This window comes from Pelmatolapia mariae, linkage group LG23 (genome assembly GCF_036321145.2).
Source record: "Pelmatolapia mariae isolate MD_Pm_ZW linkage group LG23, Pm_UMD_F_2, whole genome shotgun sequence".
In the NCBI taxonomy this organism is placed as follows: Eukaryota; Metazoa; Chordata; class Actinopteri; order Cichliformes; family Cichlidae; genus Pelmatolapia; species Pelmatolapia mariae.
Window position 1 is genome coordinate 25,332,501 of NC_086246.1, and position 19,669 is coordinate 25,352,169.

The 19,669-nt window shown below is 40.5% G+C and overlaps 1 protein-coding gene across 1 annotated transcript in view; it reads left to right on the top strand.

Annotated features, from left to right (window-relative positions):
* ahr1b (aryl hydrocarbon receptor 1b) overlaps positions 1 to 8,381 on the top strand; it is a 64,845-nt gene extending 56,464 nt beyond the window's left edge. Inside the window, exon 11 of the mRNA XM_063467612.1 lies at positions 1,835 to 8,381. Within this exon, the coding sequence (XP_063323682.1) occupies positions 1,835 to 1,993 (159 nt within the window). The 3' untranslated portion in view covers positions 1,994 to 8,381. The remainder of the gene's footprint in view (positions 1 to 1,834) is intronic.
* The last annotated feature ends 11,288 nt before the right edge of the window (positions 8,382 to 19,669 follow it).

A 19,669-nucleotide genomic window follows, 5' to 3' on the forward strand; every position in this document is an offset into this window, starting at 1 on the left:
AAACATGACACTTTACTGTCACGTGTTGCAGAGAAAAGCCTTAAACTGAGTTTCAAGACTGTTTGTACTGTTCACGAGTTAGATACCCAGCTAGTAGTTATAAAAGCCTGAATAAAATCCATTATTTTGAGGTGTTTTATTTGAGATGTTGGTATTTAAAACAGTGCAGGCATTCTGATGTTTGGATCCTGTTAGACTCACAACAGCCAAGTCTAAACTCAACTCCCCATAACATCATTTAAATTGCCTAATGAGACCCAAAAATGTTCAGGAGAAACGGGAACTTGTCTTTAAAGTCCAACCAAACCTTTTTCCAGTAATAACTAAGCAGAGCAGAGGAAAGGTCCTAAAAACACTGATCTATTGGAGTACAAGTTGGAGGTCTAGAGAAATTCCCATTGTAAAACATAATGAGGGAATGAGACCTCGCCAGTTGGCGCTGCCAGATTTAGGCTTGAAGGTTTATAACAAGTCTGCATTGTTAACTTGGCAATAAAAGCCCAACGTGAAGCTTGTGTGACAGAAAAAGGGCTCACGTAGCATGTTGCTCCAGTGCTAATGATTTTGTGACATACTGCATTGTTGAAATTTGCTCAGTAGTTGTCAGAGTAGCTTTTTGCTGGTGTTTGGAGCCAAAAAACAAACTGAGACATGACAAAAGAGATGTGATGAAACAAGAGCACAGAGCAGCAAAGCGACGGCAGTGAGAAGGAGTACAATAATGAATAGAATAAGGTCGGGATGCCCCAGAGATGGACGACCCCAGCAGGCATCCATTCATCCCCTCCCCATTCAGCCTCTGCTGTTATTCTTCAGGGTCAGTGGCTGTCGCTGAAAGAAAAATACTGGCAGGCTGACCAGTCAAGCATGAGCGGCATTGACCTACAATTTGACTGTCATCATTACCTAATGCTGCGAATGCAGTGAGGAGGGGGGAGGGAGGAGGAGGCAGCCAGAGAGAGGCACAGCTCTGCTGTGAACAGATTACACATTTTACAGCACGTTTGGACCACTGAAGAAAAGAAATAATTAACATAAACATGTGAGGTTAAAGCCTTCTACAACTCATAAGAAAAGTGAGTAGAACACCAACAACACTTCTTTTCATTCATGTGAGTAAAGCAGACAACAAATTAATTTTCATTAGAACGACTCATCCTTCCAGCAGAGGTTTCTATATGTAGCTAGCTGTGTAATTCACTAAACTGCAGCACTTTCACACAGACATCTGCTATTGTCCATTTTTACTTACATTTCTTTTCAACTTAACCTTGAAAAGTGAATCGATATCTTTCCGTTATGGAGTTGTACAACTGTAAATTTGACTCCTTTTTTATTAATTATATATTTCTATTTGCCAATTTTTTATGTTTTCTTTTTTTAAAAATTTGCACAGTTTTCTGTACATTTGACATTTTTTAATGTATTTCAAATATTTATTTGATATTGTTGATGTGGGAGAGTGTATCGTTCCTAAATATTTGTTTAAAAAATTGCAATAAGCAAAATTAATTAGCTATTGTTTTTATGCATTTTCTTTTTTCATCAATAAAGATTTCTTTCTGGAATCTGCTCATTTTTTCATTTTTCATTTTTTATTATTTTATTTAAGAATTATCTATTTTTGCTAGTTTTTTTCTTGGAGACAGTTTTTTCTTGGACATCTGCCAGTTCTCCTAGAAATTACTTCCTTTTTTTTTTGGGACATTTGACAGTTTTTTTAGTTTTGTTATTGGTTGTTTGGGGAGAGATACATTTTTTCTAAAACTGTGCCCTTTTTCTCAGAAATTAGTGTGTTTTTCTTACAGTGTGACCCTGTTGTGTTTTTTCTCAGCTGGAGAATGGCTGCATCCTTGGAGCCGCAAGCGCGGCGTACGTCAGGACGTGTCTGATGTCCAATGGGAACGCAGTGGCCACAGGCGACATCCCAGTCCCGTGCCCAGATGGACTTCCTGCCCTTCAGGACTCCCAGAAATCTGGATTTTTCCTCTGAGAAGGTAGAACAGAAAAGAGAAGAGGAAAGACTGACTGTGTCTGCATGTGACAATCATGATTTTATAAGGATGCAAACAAAAAAGACTTCAGATCAGGTTCTCTTTAATAGCATTTGTTTCATCTCACGTGTGCTGCTCAGAAAACCTCAGATCTCCTCTGGTAGAGGAAGAGGACGAGCTCTCTCTGAAAGTGTCCACATCTGGTTCAAACATGTGGTCCTGACGATCTGACCGCAACTGGGTTTTTGCTGTCAAGCCAAAACTCATCACTTTGTGACCGATGTGTAAACAGTTAATCGAACAGAAAATAAGTGGAAGACGCAATTACACTCAATTACTGCACTTTTTTATCTTTATTATCTCTCTTTGGTGCTCAAAATAACAAACGTCAACAAAAAGGCCGGTTTTAGTGGCACATAATGTGAAAACTGAACTATTCAAGTACTGCCGGCTATTTTTTTAACTGTATGCACACCCAGCTGTTGGTTTAGGTTCAGCCTGAAATGATCTTCAAGTTTAAAAGACTTTAACTCTCAAACCACCGAGCTGTTTTTCCTGATTAAAATGACTTAGGGGGTTTATTAATTGAACTCATTTCAGTTCATTTTTTTATGTTAAGTACTCTGTTATAATATGTCGGAGCTTCAGTTACACTAATTAGAGATGCTTTAGAAGCATAACAGCTAATCACACACACACGTTTATAGTTGTAATAATTTACTGTACCCATTAACCTAACTTCCATTAACTTGAGTGTGATAGAATCTATCCTGCTTGTTCCTATGAAAACCTTTTTGATCACCACTTTGTATTCATGCAAATATCTTGAAAAATATAGAATTAAATACAAATATTCAAGTAATAAAATAAATACAGGCAAACACTTTGAGCATGAGCTTTGAGAAGTGATCTCTATGGTAGTTGAGAAGGACCAAAACTTACACGCTGAGCATTAATAAAAATAAAATATCACATATGCTGCATCAAGCAACAGCAATCAGTCAGCGAATCTTTATTTGTATAGCATCTTTCATGCAGCTCAGTGCAGTTTAATGTACTTGATTGATGAATGACAAGCTGGTAATAAGACATTAGCTTGCAATGTTAGCCAATTTTAAAATAAAATAAAAAGGCAGCAGATGAAGTAAAACAGAAATTTTAAATGGTCTTTGGACATGATGAAAGTAAAACAGATGAAATAATAAATAAAGATATATAAAATAAGGTCAGATAAAATACAATAAAAAGCAGAAAATAAAAAATAAATAGAATAAAATGTTTATTAATGAAAAAGGTCTAATGAGTAAGTAAATTAAAATAATTTAATTCAGTAACAATCCTGAAGAACTTTTTATCAATGATTTGCAGATTGCATGTAATTGCCAACTTGACCCCATTCAGTTGCAGACTGATTGCAGACTCTGTCTTATTGCAACAAAGTTGCTTTTAAGTCAGTGTATTTTGTGGAGAAACACTCAAAATATTTTTCATGACTGAAATGTCTCAAAAATGGTTTTCAAAACAGGGAAGTGATTAGAAGATCAGATCAAATCAAAGCATCAAATTCGAACATAGAACAAATCATGCTTTCCACTATCTTTGCCACACTAGTGAATAATTCCTGTCAAAACTATGAAACTTTGTAGGAAAATAGACTGATGAATCCAGGAAACATTTTTATGACGTGGTGTTGGGTCACGTGAAGGTTAAAGTCTTTAAATCCTCTGAGAGCTAATTCACCACAACCTTGATGATGCGTTGACCAAAAAAAAAACCAAAAAACGAATCTCCTGTAAAGCCTTGAGTCTGCAGCTCAACTTAAACTGCATTTTCTCAGCAAACTCAAACCAACAGCTGCCTTTAAAGTAGGAAACATTTTAGCTTAAAGCTCATGGTGTGGTGTGCTTAGAAAACTGGTCACAAGGAGTCATTTGAAACATTTAAAACCACTGGTGAAGACTTTAATCATATACAATCTGCAGTATATTTGAATGCAAACATTTTGAGCCATTCATTTATGGAAAACGCTGTGACGTCAGATCAGAGAAACAAACAGATTATTTAAACATCAGTGTTCGTTTTGTCACCTAGATGTAGATCAACTGTGGGGTTAGTAGTTTTTTTTTCCCTGGTGCTACATATTGGAAAATAAGCATTTCTTTCCTATTGATGTTGTTTTAAATGAGATTTTCTTTGTCTTTTAAAATATGTTGAGAAAGGTTAAAAGGAACCCCGACTATTTCAGCTTATTGGCCTTAATGTCCTCTGCTGATCAAGCAAATCCTAAATGTTTCAGGTATATTTTGACCTACGAAAGCTGCCGTTAGTTTACATGTGCAATGCATTCAGCTCAAAATTACACAAAGGATGAACTACTGTGATATCATTTACGGTGCTTTGGTCCAAATAAAGTTGATTCAATTTAATGGCACCAAATCACAACAGCAGTTGCCTCAAGGTGCTTTATATTGTAAGGTAGAGACCCTACAATAATACACAGAAAACTCAACAATCAGACAAGCCTCTATGAGCAAGCACTTGATGACAGTGGGAAAGAAAAACTCCCTTTTAGCAGGAAGAAACGTCCAGCAGAGTCGGGCTCAGCCATGATCAGTGAGGGGAGAGGGGTTTAGACACATGGACGTGATATAAGAAACGTAGAGGATTATTACAGTGGTCATCTTCATGTTGTACAGCTCGAGTACGGCCGACCAGAGAAAGTGTCTGTCTTGCTGTAGGGACCATTAGGTGTCTCTACCCAGAGTGCACTGCAACTTTAAACAACATGGCAGCCTATTAGTGAAAGGACTTTTCCAGTTTTCATAAAACGAAGGCACAAGATGACATCACAAGCTCTACACGATTTCATAATCTGGGTTCCTTTTAAGATTAGAGAGGACTAGCAGATGGTTTTTATCGGTTCACCCTAATGCTGTATTTTCGCCTTTTTGAAGTTTACACCAATGTCGTGCACCGGCTTGGGCGGTCTGATTTGTTGATCAGTGGCGCTGAAATCAAACATCAAAGAGCATTTTTTGGTTTGTTTCCTGACCGGAGACAGTGTGAAAATCTCCCGTTAATGCCTTTCAGCCTGTCAGACTCCCGACCATTTATTCCCTCAAAGTGTGAATAACTAAAAAAAATATTTTATTCTCATATCTAAAATGAGAACTTGTAGCTGGTTTAGCACTGACTGACTTCCACACTTTAAACCCTGGTGCACATTAATTAGCAGTATTAGAGCTCACCAGGCTGGGCTTTCTTCACGTGAAGCCCCTGTTGACCCTGCTGGTTGTGTAATGTTTGAAAATGTCTCGCTCACTGAGACTGCGATCCAGCTGTTCTGAAGGCAGTTTACATCAAAGCTTACAGCCCACTGCGTTCATGTCATGTCAGATTAACTGGAACTGAAGAAGTTATTAAAGTGATAGTAATCAATATGTCTGCATGATCAGAGGGTTAAACTGGGGCTGTCTGCTGATAACCACAATATTTAAATATTTAATATTGTGTCATGAACGATGGTGTAACTGTTCTTTTTGTATGTGTTTTATGTTAAACAACACACAGTAATAAAAAAACAAAATGTGCTTGCATCACAAAAATATTGTTATTGGAAATTGTGACAGCCCTAGTTTAAATCCAGAAACTTCACAGACAGTAGCATTTTTTTTTACCGTTCCTCTCATCCCTCTTTGCAAAATTTGCAAAGCATGAATTTTGAAGTGTGATTTCAAATTATGAAGCAAAAGGAAAATGAAAACTAAAGCCAAAGTTTTTGTCTCACACGATATAAAGTGTCTGTGAAACCATCAGGATTTTTGGTTGGTGCCTCAGCGTTTTATCACAGGGCTGATATTAGCTGGTATCAGTATTTAAGACAACCTGTAAATGAAAATTAAATAAGAAACACCCTTCAACCATGCTATGAGTGTTAAGCTTGCATAGTTTGTCCACCAGAGGGCACTCTGCAACATTCTTGTTTGTAATTCGAGTTTGAAAGACCCTAAAACTGCATTTTTACGGTCTACAAAACTGATTTTGGCTGCTTGATAAAAAATGGCCTGAACTTAAAATAAGTCTATTTTAAGTTCAGGCCAATTAAAACATACTTTAAAAAAAGATTTCCGTGTGGTGGTAGGACAAAACACCCTTGTTGGGCACTCAGTGTGGACAATGCACAATACAAATATTGCAGCATAGCTAAAAACTTAATTTTATCTGTAACAGTGTAAGAATAAAAACCTCAATTCAGTTGTAAGAAATTAATTGTGACATGCCAATTTCATGCTTTTGATACGAGGGTAAAATTAATACACTTCAATAGCTGTAATCCTCACAGTGAGGCATGACAAGGATCTTTAATCTATAAAGCTATGATTATGTTTTAGTTCTCTGCATGTGAGTAGCTGTTGTATTATAATGTAACTCTTGGGTAGAGCCTAACACTCACTATTTGATGATGAAATTAACCCAAGTGGACCCTACAGGAATCACGAACACGTAAAGTGTAGCGCCTGACTTAAACATTGCTTTCCCAGATTTGTAAAATTAAAATATAAATGTACTGAATCAGTGAAATGTTAAAAACAACAAGATAAATACAATCAATAAAAAAATTGTCCTGGAGTTACTCACCTGTTTCAGTTGCCCTAGTTTCCTTTCAGCTCAGTGTGAGAGTCTTTGCCGCTGTTAATCAGCGCCTCTTTAGTTTCTTCGCTCCTTTCTTCGCTCACTCACTGTGAGTGAACCTCCTCACCCACGCAGTGGAGTACAACGTTAACACGTTATGTTACTGTAAGCGTAATAAAAGCTTCCCCAGAAATGTTAAATCAAGCATAAAGTGGAGGAGGCAACAAGGAAAGCTTTTCTGTCGTGTTGACTCACGTCGACGAAAGTTTGTCATGAAATAAAAATGTGGAAAAGTTGTGGAAAAAATGATTCTTTGACCTCATAAACACAAAGCATTAATTTTTAATGGAATGCAACTGAAATATATAAAATAAAAGGTTTATTTACTTCATTGAGGAGTGTGCTTGGTATAAACTGAATGTATACTAATCGCATAAATTTCTTTTGAGTAGATTCCACTGAATTGAACATTTTATGTGGTATTATTTAACAAAATTACAGAACATTTACTTAAAGTCAGCATTTTGGGCATAAATAGCCTTTTGCTGTTTGTATTCTCCATGCAGTTTTAGCACTCTTTGTGTAGCTTTTTAAATCAAGATCAGTCCACATATTTAATTATGTATAATTATAAAAACTTAGTTTAGACATCAGTTGAACTGGTTTTGGCTTCACTTGAGGCTGTGGACTTCCTTTGGCTGCTCACTAACTAGCTGAAAGGCACTGTTGCACCTTAAGAGAGCCGTTTCAAGACACACTGACAGATTTTGTCTTGGTGCGTATAATGTGGCAGGTAACAACATCATTATTTTAGCTTTGTGTTTTGACATATATTAGCTCAGCGGTGACATGACATGAACGGAGATATTAAGAGCAGCTGGAGGGCAGACGGGACAGCATTTAGCATTTAGCACTGACTCAAAAACCAAATGAGGCGCTCTGTTGTTGAATGTCTCGTGTGAACCACGAAGCTTTGAACTCGCCACAGAAAGGTGCTTAGAAGCGATTTTTTGCTCACGTCAGCCGACGACAATCGAAACGCATTTATAGATTTGCCTCTTTGTTTTTGTTTTTTTCCTTTTCTTACTGACTTTTTCTTATGATCAGATGATGATCAGATTTTTCTTAAAACAGATAATTTAAAATCAGTAGTCAGATCACACACTGATACGCTGTATGGAAGAAAAAAAAACTTTATGAAATCTCAAGGCTATTTACAACCTGAAAAACTAATTGTGTGTGTGTATAAGATGTGTTTATAATGGTGTTGTTCAAGCACTGCTTTGTAATCACAGCTCTGAAAAGCTCTTGCACTGAAAGTAGTTTTTAAGAAAAGCATTTTATGATTCCTTGTCATATGAATATTGTCCCTAAGAGTCTCAGTGTGTTTTATCTATATGTCATGTTTGAAGACACGTTAGCTCAAAGCAGTATGGTGCCATAACAATGAGCAAAGACCTGCTCTGCTCTCAGCATTTGGAGACTTTAAAATCACTCGTTTCACTTGTTAAAACCCACTTTGTCCACAGATTTCATCTTTCTTTTTTAAAAATTTGAGTTTAAATTAAACCAAACTCTCCCTGTGCTGTTTTTTAATGCACGCAGACTTTATTTTGCGGTTTGTTTGTTTTGTTTTTTTAAATCACTGGAAGTTGTAGTTGTGTGCTAACATGTGTTTAAAAAACAAAAAAATGCAGTCTGCCATGTGTCGAAATGTGCTCTTGGATCCTTGAAATAAAGGATTTTGTGTAATCACACTGTAGCGGGTCTCCTTTGTCGTGTTGTTTAAGCTGTCTGATTGTTTGTGCTAACTGCTGTCTTTTGCCCACCGGGTGTCAGTGTAGTCCCCAATTCTGATGTCACCTGATGTCCTCAGATTTTTACTAGACAGTGTACAAATAGCCACTCCAGATGCATGACATCATTTAAGGAAAGTCGGGTAAGAAGTAAAGAAGAGTTAAGGATTTAAAAAGCGCAATAACGCCCACTAAGAGTCCATGTTATATCACTAAGATAATAATCAGCTGCTGACATATCCCAGCGCAGCACTGCCACCATGTGTCAGGACTCAAAACATCCAAGATAGTCAAAATTATCTGTGGAATATTTGAGGTGACTTTGAACGCAGCATGGTTTTTGATGCCAGACTGGCTGATGTGAATTTTCACAAGCTGCCAATCTACCGAAGAGCACCTCGGCAGCACCAGAAGACCACACCAGGTGCAACTTCTGCCAACTAAGAACTGGAAACTGTAGCTATTTATTGTAGCCTCAATGTTAATTGATGGTGGTATAAAATTTTGTTACATAATGTTACACATGCTGATACTATGAGTTTATATTGGCCTTGTTGATTTAGCTGTTAATTCTTGATCAACATACTATATTTATCTCTCCAGGAATACCTAAACCAGTGGCAACAGAAAGCACCAGAAGGGCAAAAAGTGGCATGTGTGAAACTTAGACACACTCCTTACAGTTGCATTAGAAACCTCTCAGACTTTAAATGCTGAAGTGAAACACGGCACCAACAAGAGGTTGAGGAGGCTTTTAGCTGCACATGTCTTTACTCGCGCTTTTTACACCAACAGACGTGTGAACTCCTGCCCAAAAGAAAGCAAACAAACACACAATGATACCAGGGAGTGTAAAGTGACCAACAGCAAAGATTTACAGACATAGCTGGACTGGCCATCGGGCATACTGGGTATTTGCCCGGTGGGCCGATGGTGATTTTTCGTTTTTATGGGCCGATGATTTTTTTTTTTTTTTGTAACGGTATAAACAATGAAAGGTGGTGGATTGGCCAGATGCTAGGCGATGTGTAAAAATAACTCAGTTGTTTGGTGGTGGCTATGGCGGAGCTTCCACAGAGGCCAGCAGGTGGATGAGGGAAAGGGGAGGCAGGAGGAGCAGAGACCCGAGGCGGCCGCAGGTCTGAGTGTCAGGTGAACTGAACTTCAGGTAAGAAGTTATGACCTGCAGTCTATCTGGGTCAGATATAAACCAAGTTTAGGTGGAGTTTATTTTCGTTGTGCTGACTTTTTACAGTCAGTTACAATAACAATAACAATTGATTCAAGATGGCGGCGCGCACGGGTGCAGCGGCTCTTAGCTCTCCAGTTTGGTGCTCGTTTTTACTTTTACTTTTACTGTGTATATTTTTGAATGTTTGCAACGCCGCCATCTCTTACAGTCGCCAGAACCTAATTGACCTAGGTTTCAAATATAGTTTGTCTGTTTCTGGCGACTATCAGCGAACACACAACATCCTGGAGGAGATAGCGAGACCGCCAGGGTCACCGTGGATGGTCTGCCCGCCCAGCAAGCGTAGGAGGCGACGGAGGGAGAGAAAGCAGAAGAGGGGATGCCGGTCGGGCTCAGATGCTAGGCTACGCAAACAACCACACCGGCCAGCACTTCCGAGCCTTTTCCTGTCGAACGCCAGATCCATCACCCACAAATTAGACGAATTGGAGCTACAGATAGCCACCACGAGCTTTGCACGTAACTGCAGCATTATTCTTATTACGGAGTCGTGGCTTCACCCGCTGATTCCCGACGCTGCAGTCGAGTTAGCAGGCAGCACGCTACACCGGCATGACAGAAACAGCAACTCAGGTAAAAGCAGAGGAGGGGGGCTATGTGTTTACGTGCATAACGAGTGGTGTTGTAACAGCAGGATCATTCACACACACTGTTCCCCTGATTTGGAGGTTCTGGCAGTCTCGTGCAGACCTTTTTACATCCCGAGGGAGTTTACAGTAGTTATTGTGATAGCTGTTTATATACCGCCGGATGCTAATGTTGGCACGGCTCTCAGCCTCTTGCTCAACACCATAAACAAACAACAGCTTGCCCACCCCGATGGGGTTTTTATTGTCGCCGGCGACTTTAACAAAGCATGCCTAAAGACTGTGCTTCCTAAATTTGTCCAGTTTGTAGACTTTGCTACGAGAGGAGAACACACTTTAGACCGTGTCTACTCAAACATCAGGCATGCTTTCAGAGCGACACCCCTCCCCCACCTGGCTGGATCTGACCACCTCTGCATGTCCCTCACCCCCACCTACACCCCCCTGCTGAGAAAAACAAAGCCCCAGACAAAGACAATAAAAACCTGGCCTGAAGGAGCCCTCTCTAAACTGCAGGACTGCTTCTCAACTACTGTATGGGATTTATTCTCCAGCCACAACCTCCAGGAGTACACGGACACTGTACTCTCGTACATCAGGAACTGTGTTGGAGCCCGTTCTCACTCCCGAGGCGTAACATCCCGACGTTTTGTCACGTCCTGCGGCGTTCCTGAGGAACGCGAAAGGTGACCTTCCACGTTGTTATGGTACGCGGCGGTTTCCAGCCCTGTACTGCAGCCCTAAACTTAACCTTATCACTAAGCCTAACCATAACCTTATGCCTAACCATAACCTTATTCCTAACCTTAACCATAACCGTATCCCTACGCCTAAACCTAACCTTATCCCTAAACCTAACCATAACCTTATGCCTAAACCTAACCATAACCGTATACCTAAGCCTAAACCTAACCTTATCACTAAACCTAACCATAACCTTATTCCTAACCTTAACCAGCAGTTTAATGAGGTGAAATAGTGTTTTCTAAAGCGATTTTAAGGGAAAAAGCGAAGATGTGTAGATTGAGTCCAAACGGTTCTCATGTGTCCGCAGTTTTCCGATGTCGTGACGTAGGAACGCCTTGGGTGCCCGAAAACGTAATATGTTGACGATTTGTCACCTAGCGTAAAATGTTACGATTTGGGAGTGAGAACGGGTTGTGTGTTGATAATGTCACCGTCAACAAAAGGGTCAGGGTGTTTCCAAATCAAAAACCCTGGATGAATAGCGAAGTGCAATCCCTCCTAAAAAGCCGCAACACTGCCTTCAAGTCAGGGGACAGGGCTGCGTATAGGGTGGCCAGGGCAGACCTGAGTAGAGGCATCAGGAAAGCTAAGGCTGCCTATAGGAGAAAGATTGAAGATCACTTTGCTGACAACGACCCCAGAAAAATGTGGCAGGGGATCAATCACATTACCAACTACAGAAGCAATAACCAGGCGACATCTAGGAGTGATGCCTCGCTGGCTGAGGATCGAAATCGTTTCTTCGCCCGCTTTGAGACGACCAGGCCCTCAGCTGTCACACCACTTCCACCCGCCCCCAGCACCGGCACACTAACACTTAGGGAACATCAAGTGAGGTGTGTTCTAAGGTCAGTGAATCCCAGGAAGGCGGCAGGTCCTGATGGAATACATGGAAAGGTTCTCAGAGCATGTGCTGACGAACTGACCGGGGTCTTCACTAAAATCTTCAACCTTTCCTTGTCATTAAACACCGTCCCGCCCTGCCTCAAAACCTCCACCATCATCCCCATCGCCAAGAAGACAGCTGTGGTCAGCCCAAATGATTACAGGCCTGTTGCACTTACGCCTGTAGTGATGAAGTGCTTTGAGAGACTGGTCTGTCAGCACATCAGGGCCGGTCTGCCTCCCACTTTGGACCCCCACCAATTTGCCTACAGGACAAATCGATCCACCGAGGACGCTATCACTATAGCGCTCCACACTGCGCTGAGTCACCTGGAGCACCGAGGAAGCTATGTGAGAATGCTCTTCCTGGACTTCAGCTCAGCATTTAATCATATCATCCCAGAGATCCTGGTCCAGAAACTGTCTCACCTGGGACTCTCCACCCCCATCTGCCTCTGGATTAAGGACTTCCTGACAAATAGACCACAGTCTGTCAGACTCGGCCCCCACCTGTCCAGCACCATCACACTCTGATCATCTCCACAAGGATGTGTTCTGAGTCCCCTCCTGTTTACGCTCTACACATCCGACTGCTCCCCTACCCATCTCTCAAACACCATCATAAAGTTCGCGGATGACACCACAGTGGTTGGACTCATCTCAAGGGGGGATAAGTCGGATTACAGAGAGGAGGTCAACAGACTGAGTGGTGCTCAGTTAATAACCTCCAACTGAACACCACGAAAACTAAAGAACTTATCTTGGACTTCAGGAAGGGCAGAGCAGACCCGGCCCCACTTTACATTCACGGGAGCTGTGTGGAGAGGGTACACTCCATGAGGTTTCTGGGCGTGCAGATCTCTGATGATCTCTCCTGGACTGCAAATACCACGGCGGTGGTAAAAAAGGCCCAGCAGCGTCTCCACTTTCTGAGAGTGCTCAGGAGGAACAACCTGGAGGAGAGGCTGCTGGTGACATTCTACAGAGCCACCATAGAGAGCATCCTAACGTACAGCATAACAACATGGTATGCAGGGTGCTCAGCTGCAGACAGGAAAGTACTGCAGAGGGTCATCAACACAGCCCAGAAGATCACTGGCTGCTCTCTGCCCAGCCTGGAGGTCATTGCAAACTCTCGGTACCTCAGCAGAGCTGGCAATATCATCAAGGACCATTCTCACCCCAGCAATCAACTGTTTGAACTATTACCGTCAGGCCGACGGTACAGATCACATAAAACCAGGACAAACAGATTCAGGGATAGCTTCTTTCCCAGAGCTATCACCGTAGTAAATAAGCACAAAAACAATTGAACCTGCTTAGCTATACCATACTGTCACTGTCATTATATTATGCTGCTGTTCATACTGTCATTATATTAATGCTGCTATCCTGTATATATCATACTTACTATTGTTTGAGTACTTACGATTGTTTTATTGTACCTTTTATATTTTACATTTATATTTATTATTGTATTTTGCACCAAGGGAGTGGCACTCCAATTTCGTTGTACCCTGTACAATGACAATAAAGGCTATTCTATTCTATTCTATTCTATTCTAACTCGTACTGCATACTAGCTAGCATGACGGAGTGTCTATACAGCTGGGTGGGTGCTATGATGTTACTGATAGTGAACTTTATTTTATTCATAAGGTTAGTTAGTAGAGTTGCCAACCGTCCCGTAAAAAACGGAATCATCTCGTATTCAGAGAAAATATTACGCGTTTCGTATTGAGCTGAAAAGGAACAGTTTGTCCCGGACTTCAGCTAGAATGGAAAAAGACACAAAGCTGGAGTTATTCTGCGTCTTTACGCTGTCAGCTGCTTTTTCTTCTCTCATTCTCTCCCCTCCCTCTCCTGTTTCTACTTCAATCATGAAACTGATCAGCTGATCGGCTTTTCTCTCTTGCTTGTTTATCGTCCACTTTGCGCCAGAAAGAAGAAACCAGCGGATGTCGCGCTAAACAACAGCAGTACATTTAAGCTTGATCAGCTGTTGTTAGAATTTATTTAATATTAATTTCTAGTATCAGCTGATGTTTGCTGAAGCCACAGCTGTAGAAGCTGCTGGTCATGATATCGGTTTGGATATCTGGTGAGAGGGAAACAAGAAGATGAAACCAGGAGATGTCCTTACTGAATCATCAGAGCTGAACAGGTGATGGAGAAACAGGTTTACCTTTTAGGTGACATGAATGAGTTGAAGGGAAGTTATGAACTGTTTCTGAGAGACAAATAACACCAGGATCCTTTTTTACGTATCTAACAGCTGGTAACTATGCAGGGGCGGGTCTAGCAAAGTTTTGCCAGGGGGCCAGGTAGGGCATTAACAGGGAAAGGGGGACACAAAGAATTACTTTTCTTTCTTATTCTCATTTAAAAATGTCTGGCTTTTATTAAATAATTATCTGAATCTTACAACCAAAGTTTTTATCTGACGTAAAACGTATAGAAATCATACATATACCAACAAGACAGTGTACATCACTGTCACAACAGCGCCTGTTTTCATTCAAAGGCTTTATGGCGTTTCCTGTAATACCTGGTGGGCCGGTCTCTAGTCAAAATGCCCGGGCCGATTTTTTGTCCCAGTCCAGTCCTGCTTACAGACTAAAATACTGAATATTTGTCTTAATACAGCTCTGCACCCACATCTCAATCACCACATTGGACAATTCGCAGTGCAACCAGAAACTCTGGGATGTACCATGTTATGAATCAATCCTCCCTTAGTATTGTGGACTGGGAGCAAAAAGAGGTCTGACAACTTTATGTTTGTTTTACTCGTGCTTTGAGCTGTTTTTCATCATTAAGATTACTTCATTCAAAAGAATGCAAACAAAAGCCTGACTGTGAAGTTAAAACAAACTAACTAACCAAAAAATAAAGACATGACAAAAAGAAGGTAGCTAAAAGGAGGCTTCCTTATAAGGCTTCCTCTCCAAGTGCAGAACGCTGTCTGCTGCCGACTTTACATCTTTAATTCATGAGAGTTTTCCTTCTCCTGCAGCCTGCTGACGGTTAACTGTGCCTGCTTGTGACGTGATCAATCATCCAAGCAAGATGTTTTGTGTCCCACTTGAACCTCCTCAGACCAATGCCTCACGCAGCCCGTTGCCACAGGCCACCCAGCGAGGCAGCGGGGAGAGCTCAAATATTACAGAACAGCCGCCCAGAGCAAATATGCTACTGCTACTGGTGCTGTTTTTGTTCTTTTTCCACTGAGATAATTCACCACAGTGCAAACACTAGAAACCACATGAAAAACATCCAACCAAAAGAAAATGATAAAAGCGTCACTGTTTCCTTTGTTGTCTCCAACAATGATACCTGCTGCTGAGGCTTTGATTTAACACCAAAACTGACAGGAATGTTTTTTATCATTACAGGTGATAATGACTGGATTAATTTCAACACAACTGTATTTATACTTTTTTTGTTACACTTTATGTAAATTCTCAAAGTTACAGTGTGCAAAATTGTCACCACAGATTGTAGACTGCATTTAGTCTACTACTGTTTATGTAAAAATATATTTTGTACGCACTATACTTTAAAACATATGAATATCAACACTTAGCAATAAGTAAAGAAATAAGATACGAATACGTCAATTAAATATTTTGCAGTAATTTATGTTTTAATCTCTGAGTCAACTCTGGCTGTTTACCTCAGCTGTCAATGCCGAGAAGCGTCCGCCTTTATTTACTCTGGAGGAGGCTGTAAAACTTTGTGAAAGGAGTCTGATAGGAGCAAATGAGCCATAGAAGCTCACTTTCAATTTCAGCCATACTGAGGTGAGTTGTTGAGGATATGCTGAACTGTCGATAAGCAGCACTGTTATGGAAACCCTTATGGAAGTGGATGTTGGACTTTGTTGGATTCTTAGTGAATAAACTCTCAAACGATGTGATAATGTAATCAAACTGTTTATCAGAGGATTTTTAGGTTATTCAAACCTAACATTAGCTAGCCTGTCTGGAAATGGGAGGGTGACATGTCTAAGATGAAGAATTTCCCTATTTATGTTTTAAATGATTCATTCATTCATCTTCTATAGTTTGTTTGCTGAATTTCTCTTTTAAAACTATAAACATTTACTGGGTTTTTTTTCATTAATTCTTTATTTTCAGACAACAGTTTATGTTTGGAATTCAAGTAGCAGAACTAGTACAGTGCTATATCCTCTGCCATCCATAGGTTTTGACAGAATATGGCAACTTTGTTTAATCTGGGAGAGATAAAGTGCACACATGAAATAATAAATAAAATTTGTGCTTTGAAAGTTAAAAACGCTTCAATAAAACAGTCTTTACCTATGAACACATTTTTTAGACAAAGAGAGAAAATAATCCTTTTAAATATCATAAATGATATTTACGCTATATAAATATCATTTACTGTATGTATTCATACTTGAACTGTGGGACGTTCAGGGAGCAACCAATGTCACTTGAGGGCTTTTTTACAAGCACATGTCAGCATACCAAATATATATTCATTGGGGCATCTTGCCTGAAAATCTGAATTTCCTCAGAATAAAGTGCATTATTGTCAGATTTAAGATAAATTATGACAACTGAAAAAAAATCACTAATCAATGTATGACTTCCAGTTGCTATCTTTTATATACAATGTATAAGGGCATCGTTGATGATGGTGTTTTGATGTGATGGGTAAAAAACTGAAACATACCATTAGTCATGGCAGTTCTGCAAATCTCTGTGCCAGCCCACATCAGCCTTTCCTCACGCCATGTTTCAAATCTTGCACAGGGCATCCTATTACACTGCTTTAGCCCACCTAAAGTTGCTACTCAATGAATTTCATTGTGGAGCCGTGATAGGATGCCACTTGTCTGTGCGATAAGTCCATCACAATCCGATGGATGAGTCTGTGTTTGGCGGTTGCCATGAGAACGGTACCTGTCTGACTGCGTTGTGCCAAGTGTAAATTTTGGTGGAGGGTGATATTTTGATATATAGACATATGATATATAGATATAGATATTTTGGAAAAACTCATGCTCATAAAGCAAGGTCCATAAAGACATGGATCAGTGAGTTTGCTGTGGAAGAACTTGACTGGCCTGCACAGAGTCCTAACCTCAGCCCAACAGAGCACCTTTGGGATGAATTAGAGACTGCAAGCCAGGATTTCTCCTCCAACAACAGTGCCTTACCTCACGAATGTGATTCTGGATGAATGGTCAAAAATTTCCAGAAACACTCCTAAACCTTGTGGAAAGCCTTCTAGGACGAATTGAAGATGTTATGGTTGCAAAGGGTCAGTTGACAACATATTAAACTGTGGATTAAGAATGGTATTTCACTCGAGTTTATGGGTGTGTTTGAAGGTAGATGAGTAAGTACTTTTGGCATTGTAATGTAATTCAGGAAAAAAGCCTGTGCAAAATCAAGGGTTAAACCTCTCTGGAGTGCTCCAAAGGAAAAAACACCCTTAACTGTCTTATGCAACAGACTTGGGTAGCCAAAGGTTGCTTAAGGTAACGATGAAGGCTGTGTTCATACTGACGTGTCCAGTATTTTATCCTCTCCGGTCTGTGAGTCGTTCCTGCTGCACAGAAGACAGATGAAATATTTAAGGAGCGTCTATAACCACTCAGGCCTGCTCAGAGGACACCGTGCTGTTCCTGTCTGCAGAGTCGTTGACCTGCTTTCAAACCACGCTCAAAAACTTTACATCAAACTGCTTTGTATTATGCATTTGCTCACAAAACAGGCAGGTGTACATTTAAGTGAAAAATCTACAAAACAAAGAAAGAAAAAAAATCCCAGAACTTTTCAATCATAGAAGTGTTTCTATCGATGTTTTCCCTGATGCTGCGATTGATCGCTGGCAGATTGATTTTTGTCCTCCTGCTATTATTGGTCCTGCTGCTGTCCATATTCAGAGCTGCAGCAGGAAACACTGATCTCTCTCTCTCTGCATGCCCTGTCTCCACCCGTTGGGCTGTCAGAGTATATTAGCTCTACCCCAACACACACACACACACACACACACACACACACACACACACACACACACACACACACACACACAAACTCCTGCATCGAGTTAAAATAAAAATGCCTGTGAGAGAATGATGGCTAATCAGAAGCAACTTTGTGGGGTACAATGACAAAATGAAGATGTTCTAGACATAATAATCCATTAAAATCTTTACAGCTATTTTAGTCAAGCTGTAGCTCGGCTAAAATAGCTGTCTGATTCCTGATAATTTAACGACACCGTATCCGAGCGTCCCTGAGTGACACATACATGTCTGGACAGCCAAGCAAAGCGAAGCGTGAGCTGTCATGAAGCTTCAAACAGAGGGCTAATGGCCAGTGTTCACCGTCAGAGAGGCTTTTAGGGAGGAGACCATCTATCATCAGTGTAACCCATATCTGGGGCTTCATTTGTAAAGAGGTTCTTAGCTTTGGCTACTTCTCATTTCTTTATATTTTTTCTTTATGCTAATTTTTAAATGCTAAGTCTGGAGCAATAGTTCTGCAGGCTTTTTGACGGTCTTTCAAAGATGCTCTTTGGACATTGGCTGCTTTTCCAGTCCTTGTACCTGTCCATTTTCAGAGGAATGTATTTTTGTTTGTAAGCCACTACACACTGACCTATGAATCACTCAAGCACAGAATGCTGCTCCAAACTCAGAGGAATAAACAAGTGTTGTGTCTACACATAACAGACTACTTAGCAAAGAAACAGTTTCTGTAGGAACTTGTTTACTGGCAGACTGGCAAAAACACATCATCATCAACTATCTAAAGCAAATGAACAGTATCTGAAAGTCACGTCCTTAAGAAACAGGAACAAATCCAGCAAAGACCTGTCACAGGACCTGAGAGATGAATCTGAAAATTCAGCTGATCCATCTACTTTTCACTGAAGCCTCATCAGAAATGGTCTCGGTGGGAGGGTGGCTGTCAAGAAGCCACTCATAAGAAAGGGAAACAGGAAGAAAAAGCTGAGGTATGAAAATTATGCAAGAACTGGACTGAAAATCAGTGACAACAGGTCTGATGGAGTAATTAATCCAAACTTCAAATATGTGGTTCAAATCATTGTATGTACAATGGAGGTCAGAACAGAGATACAGTGAGTGTTCACAGCCATCTGTGAAACACGCTGGAGGCTCTGTCATGGTTTGGGGCTGCATTTCAGCCAGTGGTGTTGGAGATCTTATCAAAACTGATTTGGGCTCTTCATTGACCTTGAGCAAACACTGAAGCAATTTGCAGCCTGAAATTGTCCAGGATGATAGTCCGCACCTCCAAGTTTGAGGCGGTGGTTCTCAGGATGTCATTCAGGGGTGACATGAAGTGGTGTGGCACCAGCAGTAATGTGAACATCATACCGGTCTATGGTGCTAAAGAGAGAGTTGAGCTTGAAGGTTTTTCATTTGCCAGTTCACCTACATTCTAATGACATTTGGGTAATGAAGAAAAGACTAAAGTTGCAAATACAGAAATTAGTTTCCTTCGTAGGTGCTCAGAGAGTAGAACCACTAATCCTTTATGTCCAAAGGAACCAGATGAAGTGCTTTGGGCATCTGGTTATGAGAACCCACTGAAGAGATTATATATGTCATGAAACGGCTGTGGCAGGCAGGATGTAGGACCCAAAACACAGAACACTCAGACGGAGGAATGAAGACGGAGGCTGCTTTATTGCAGTGACAAAACTTAAACAAAAAAAAATACTTGCAAAATCAAACCAAAAACTAAAAACTGGGAACTGAAAACAAAACAC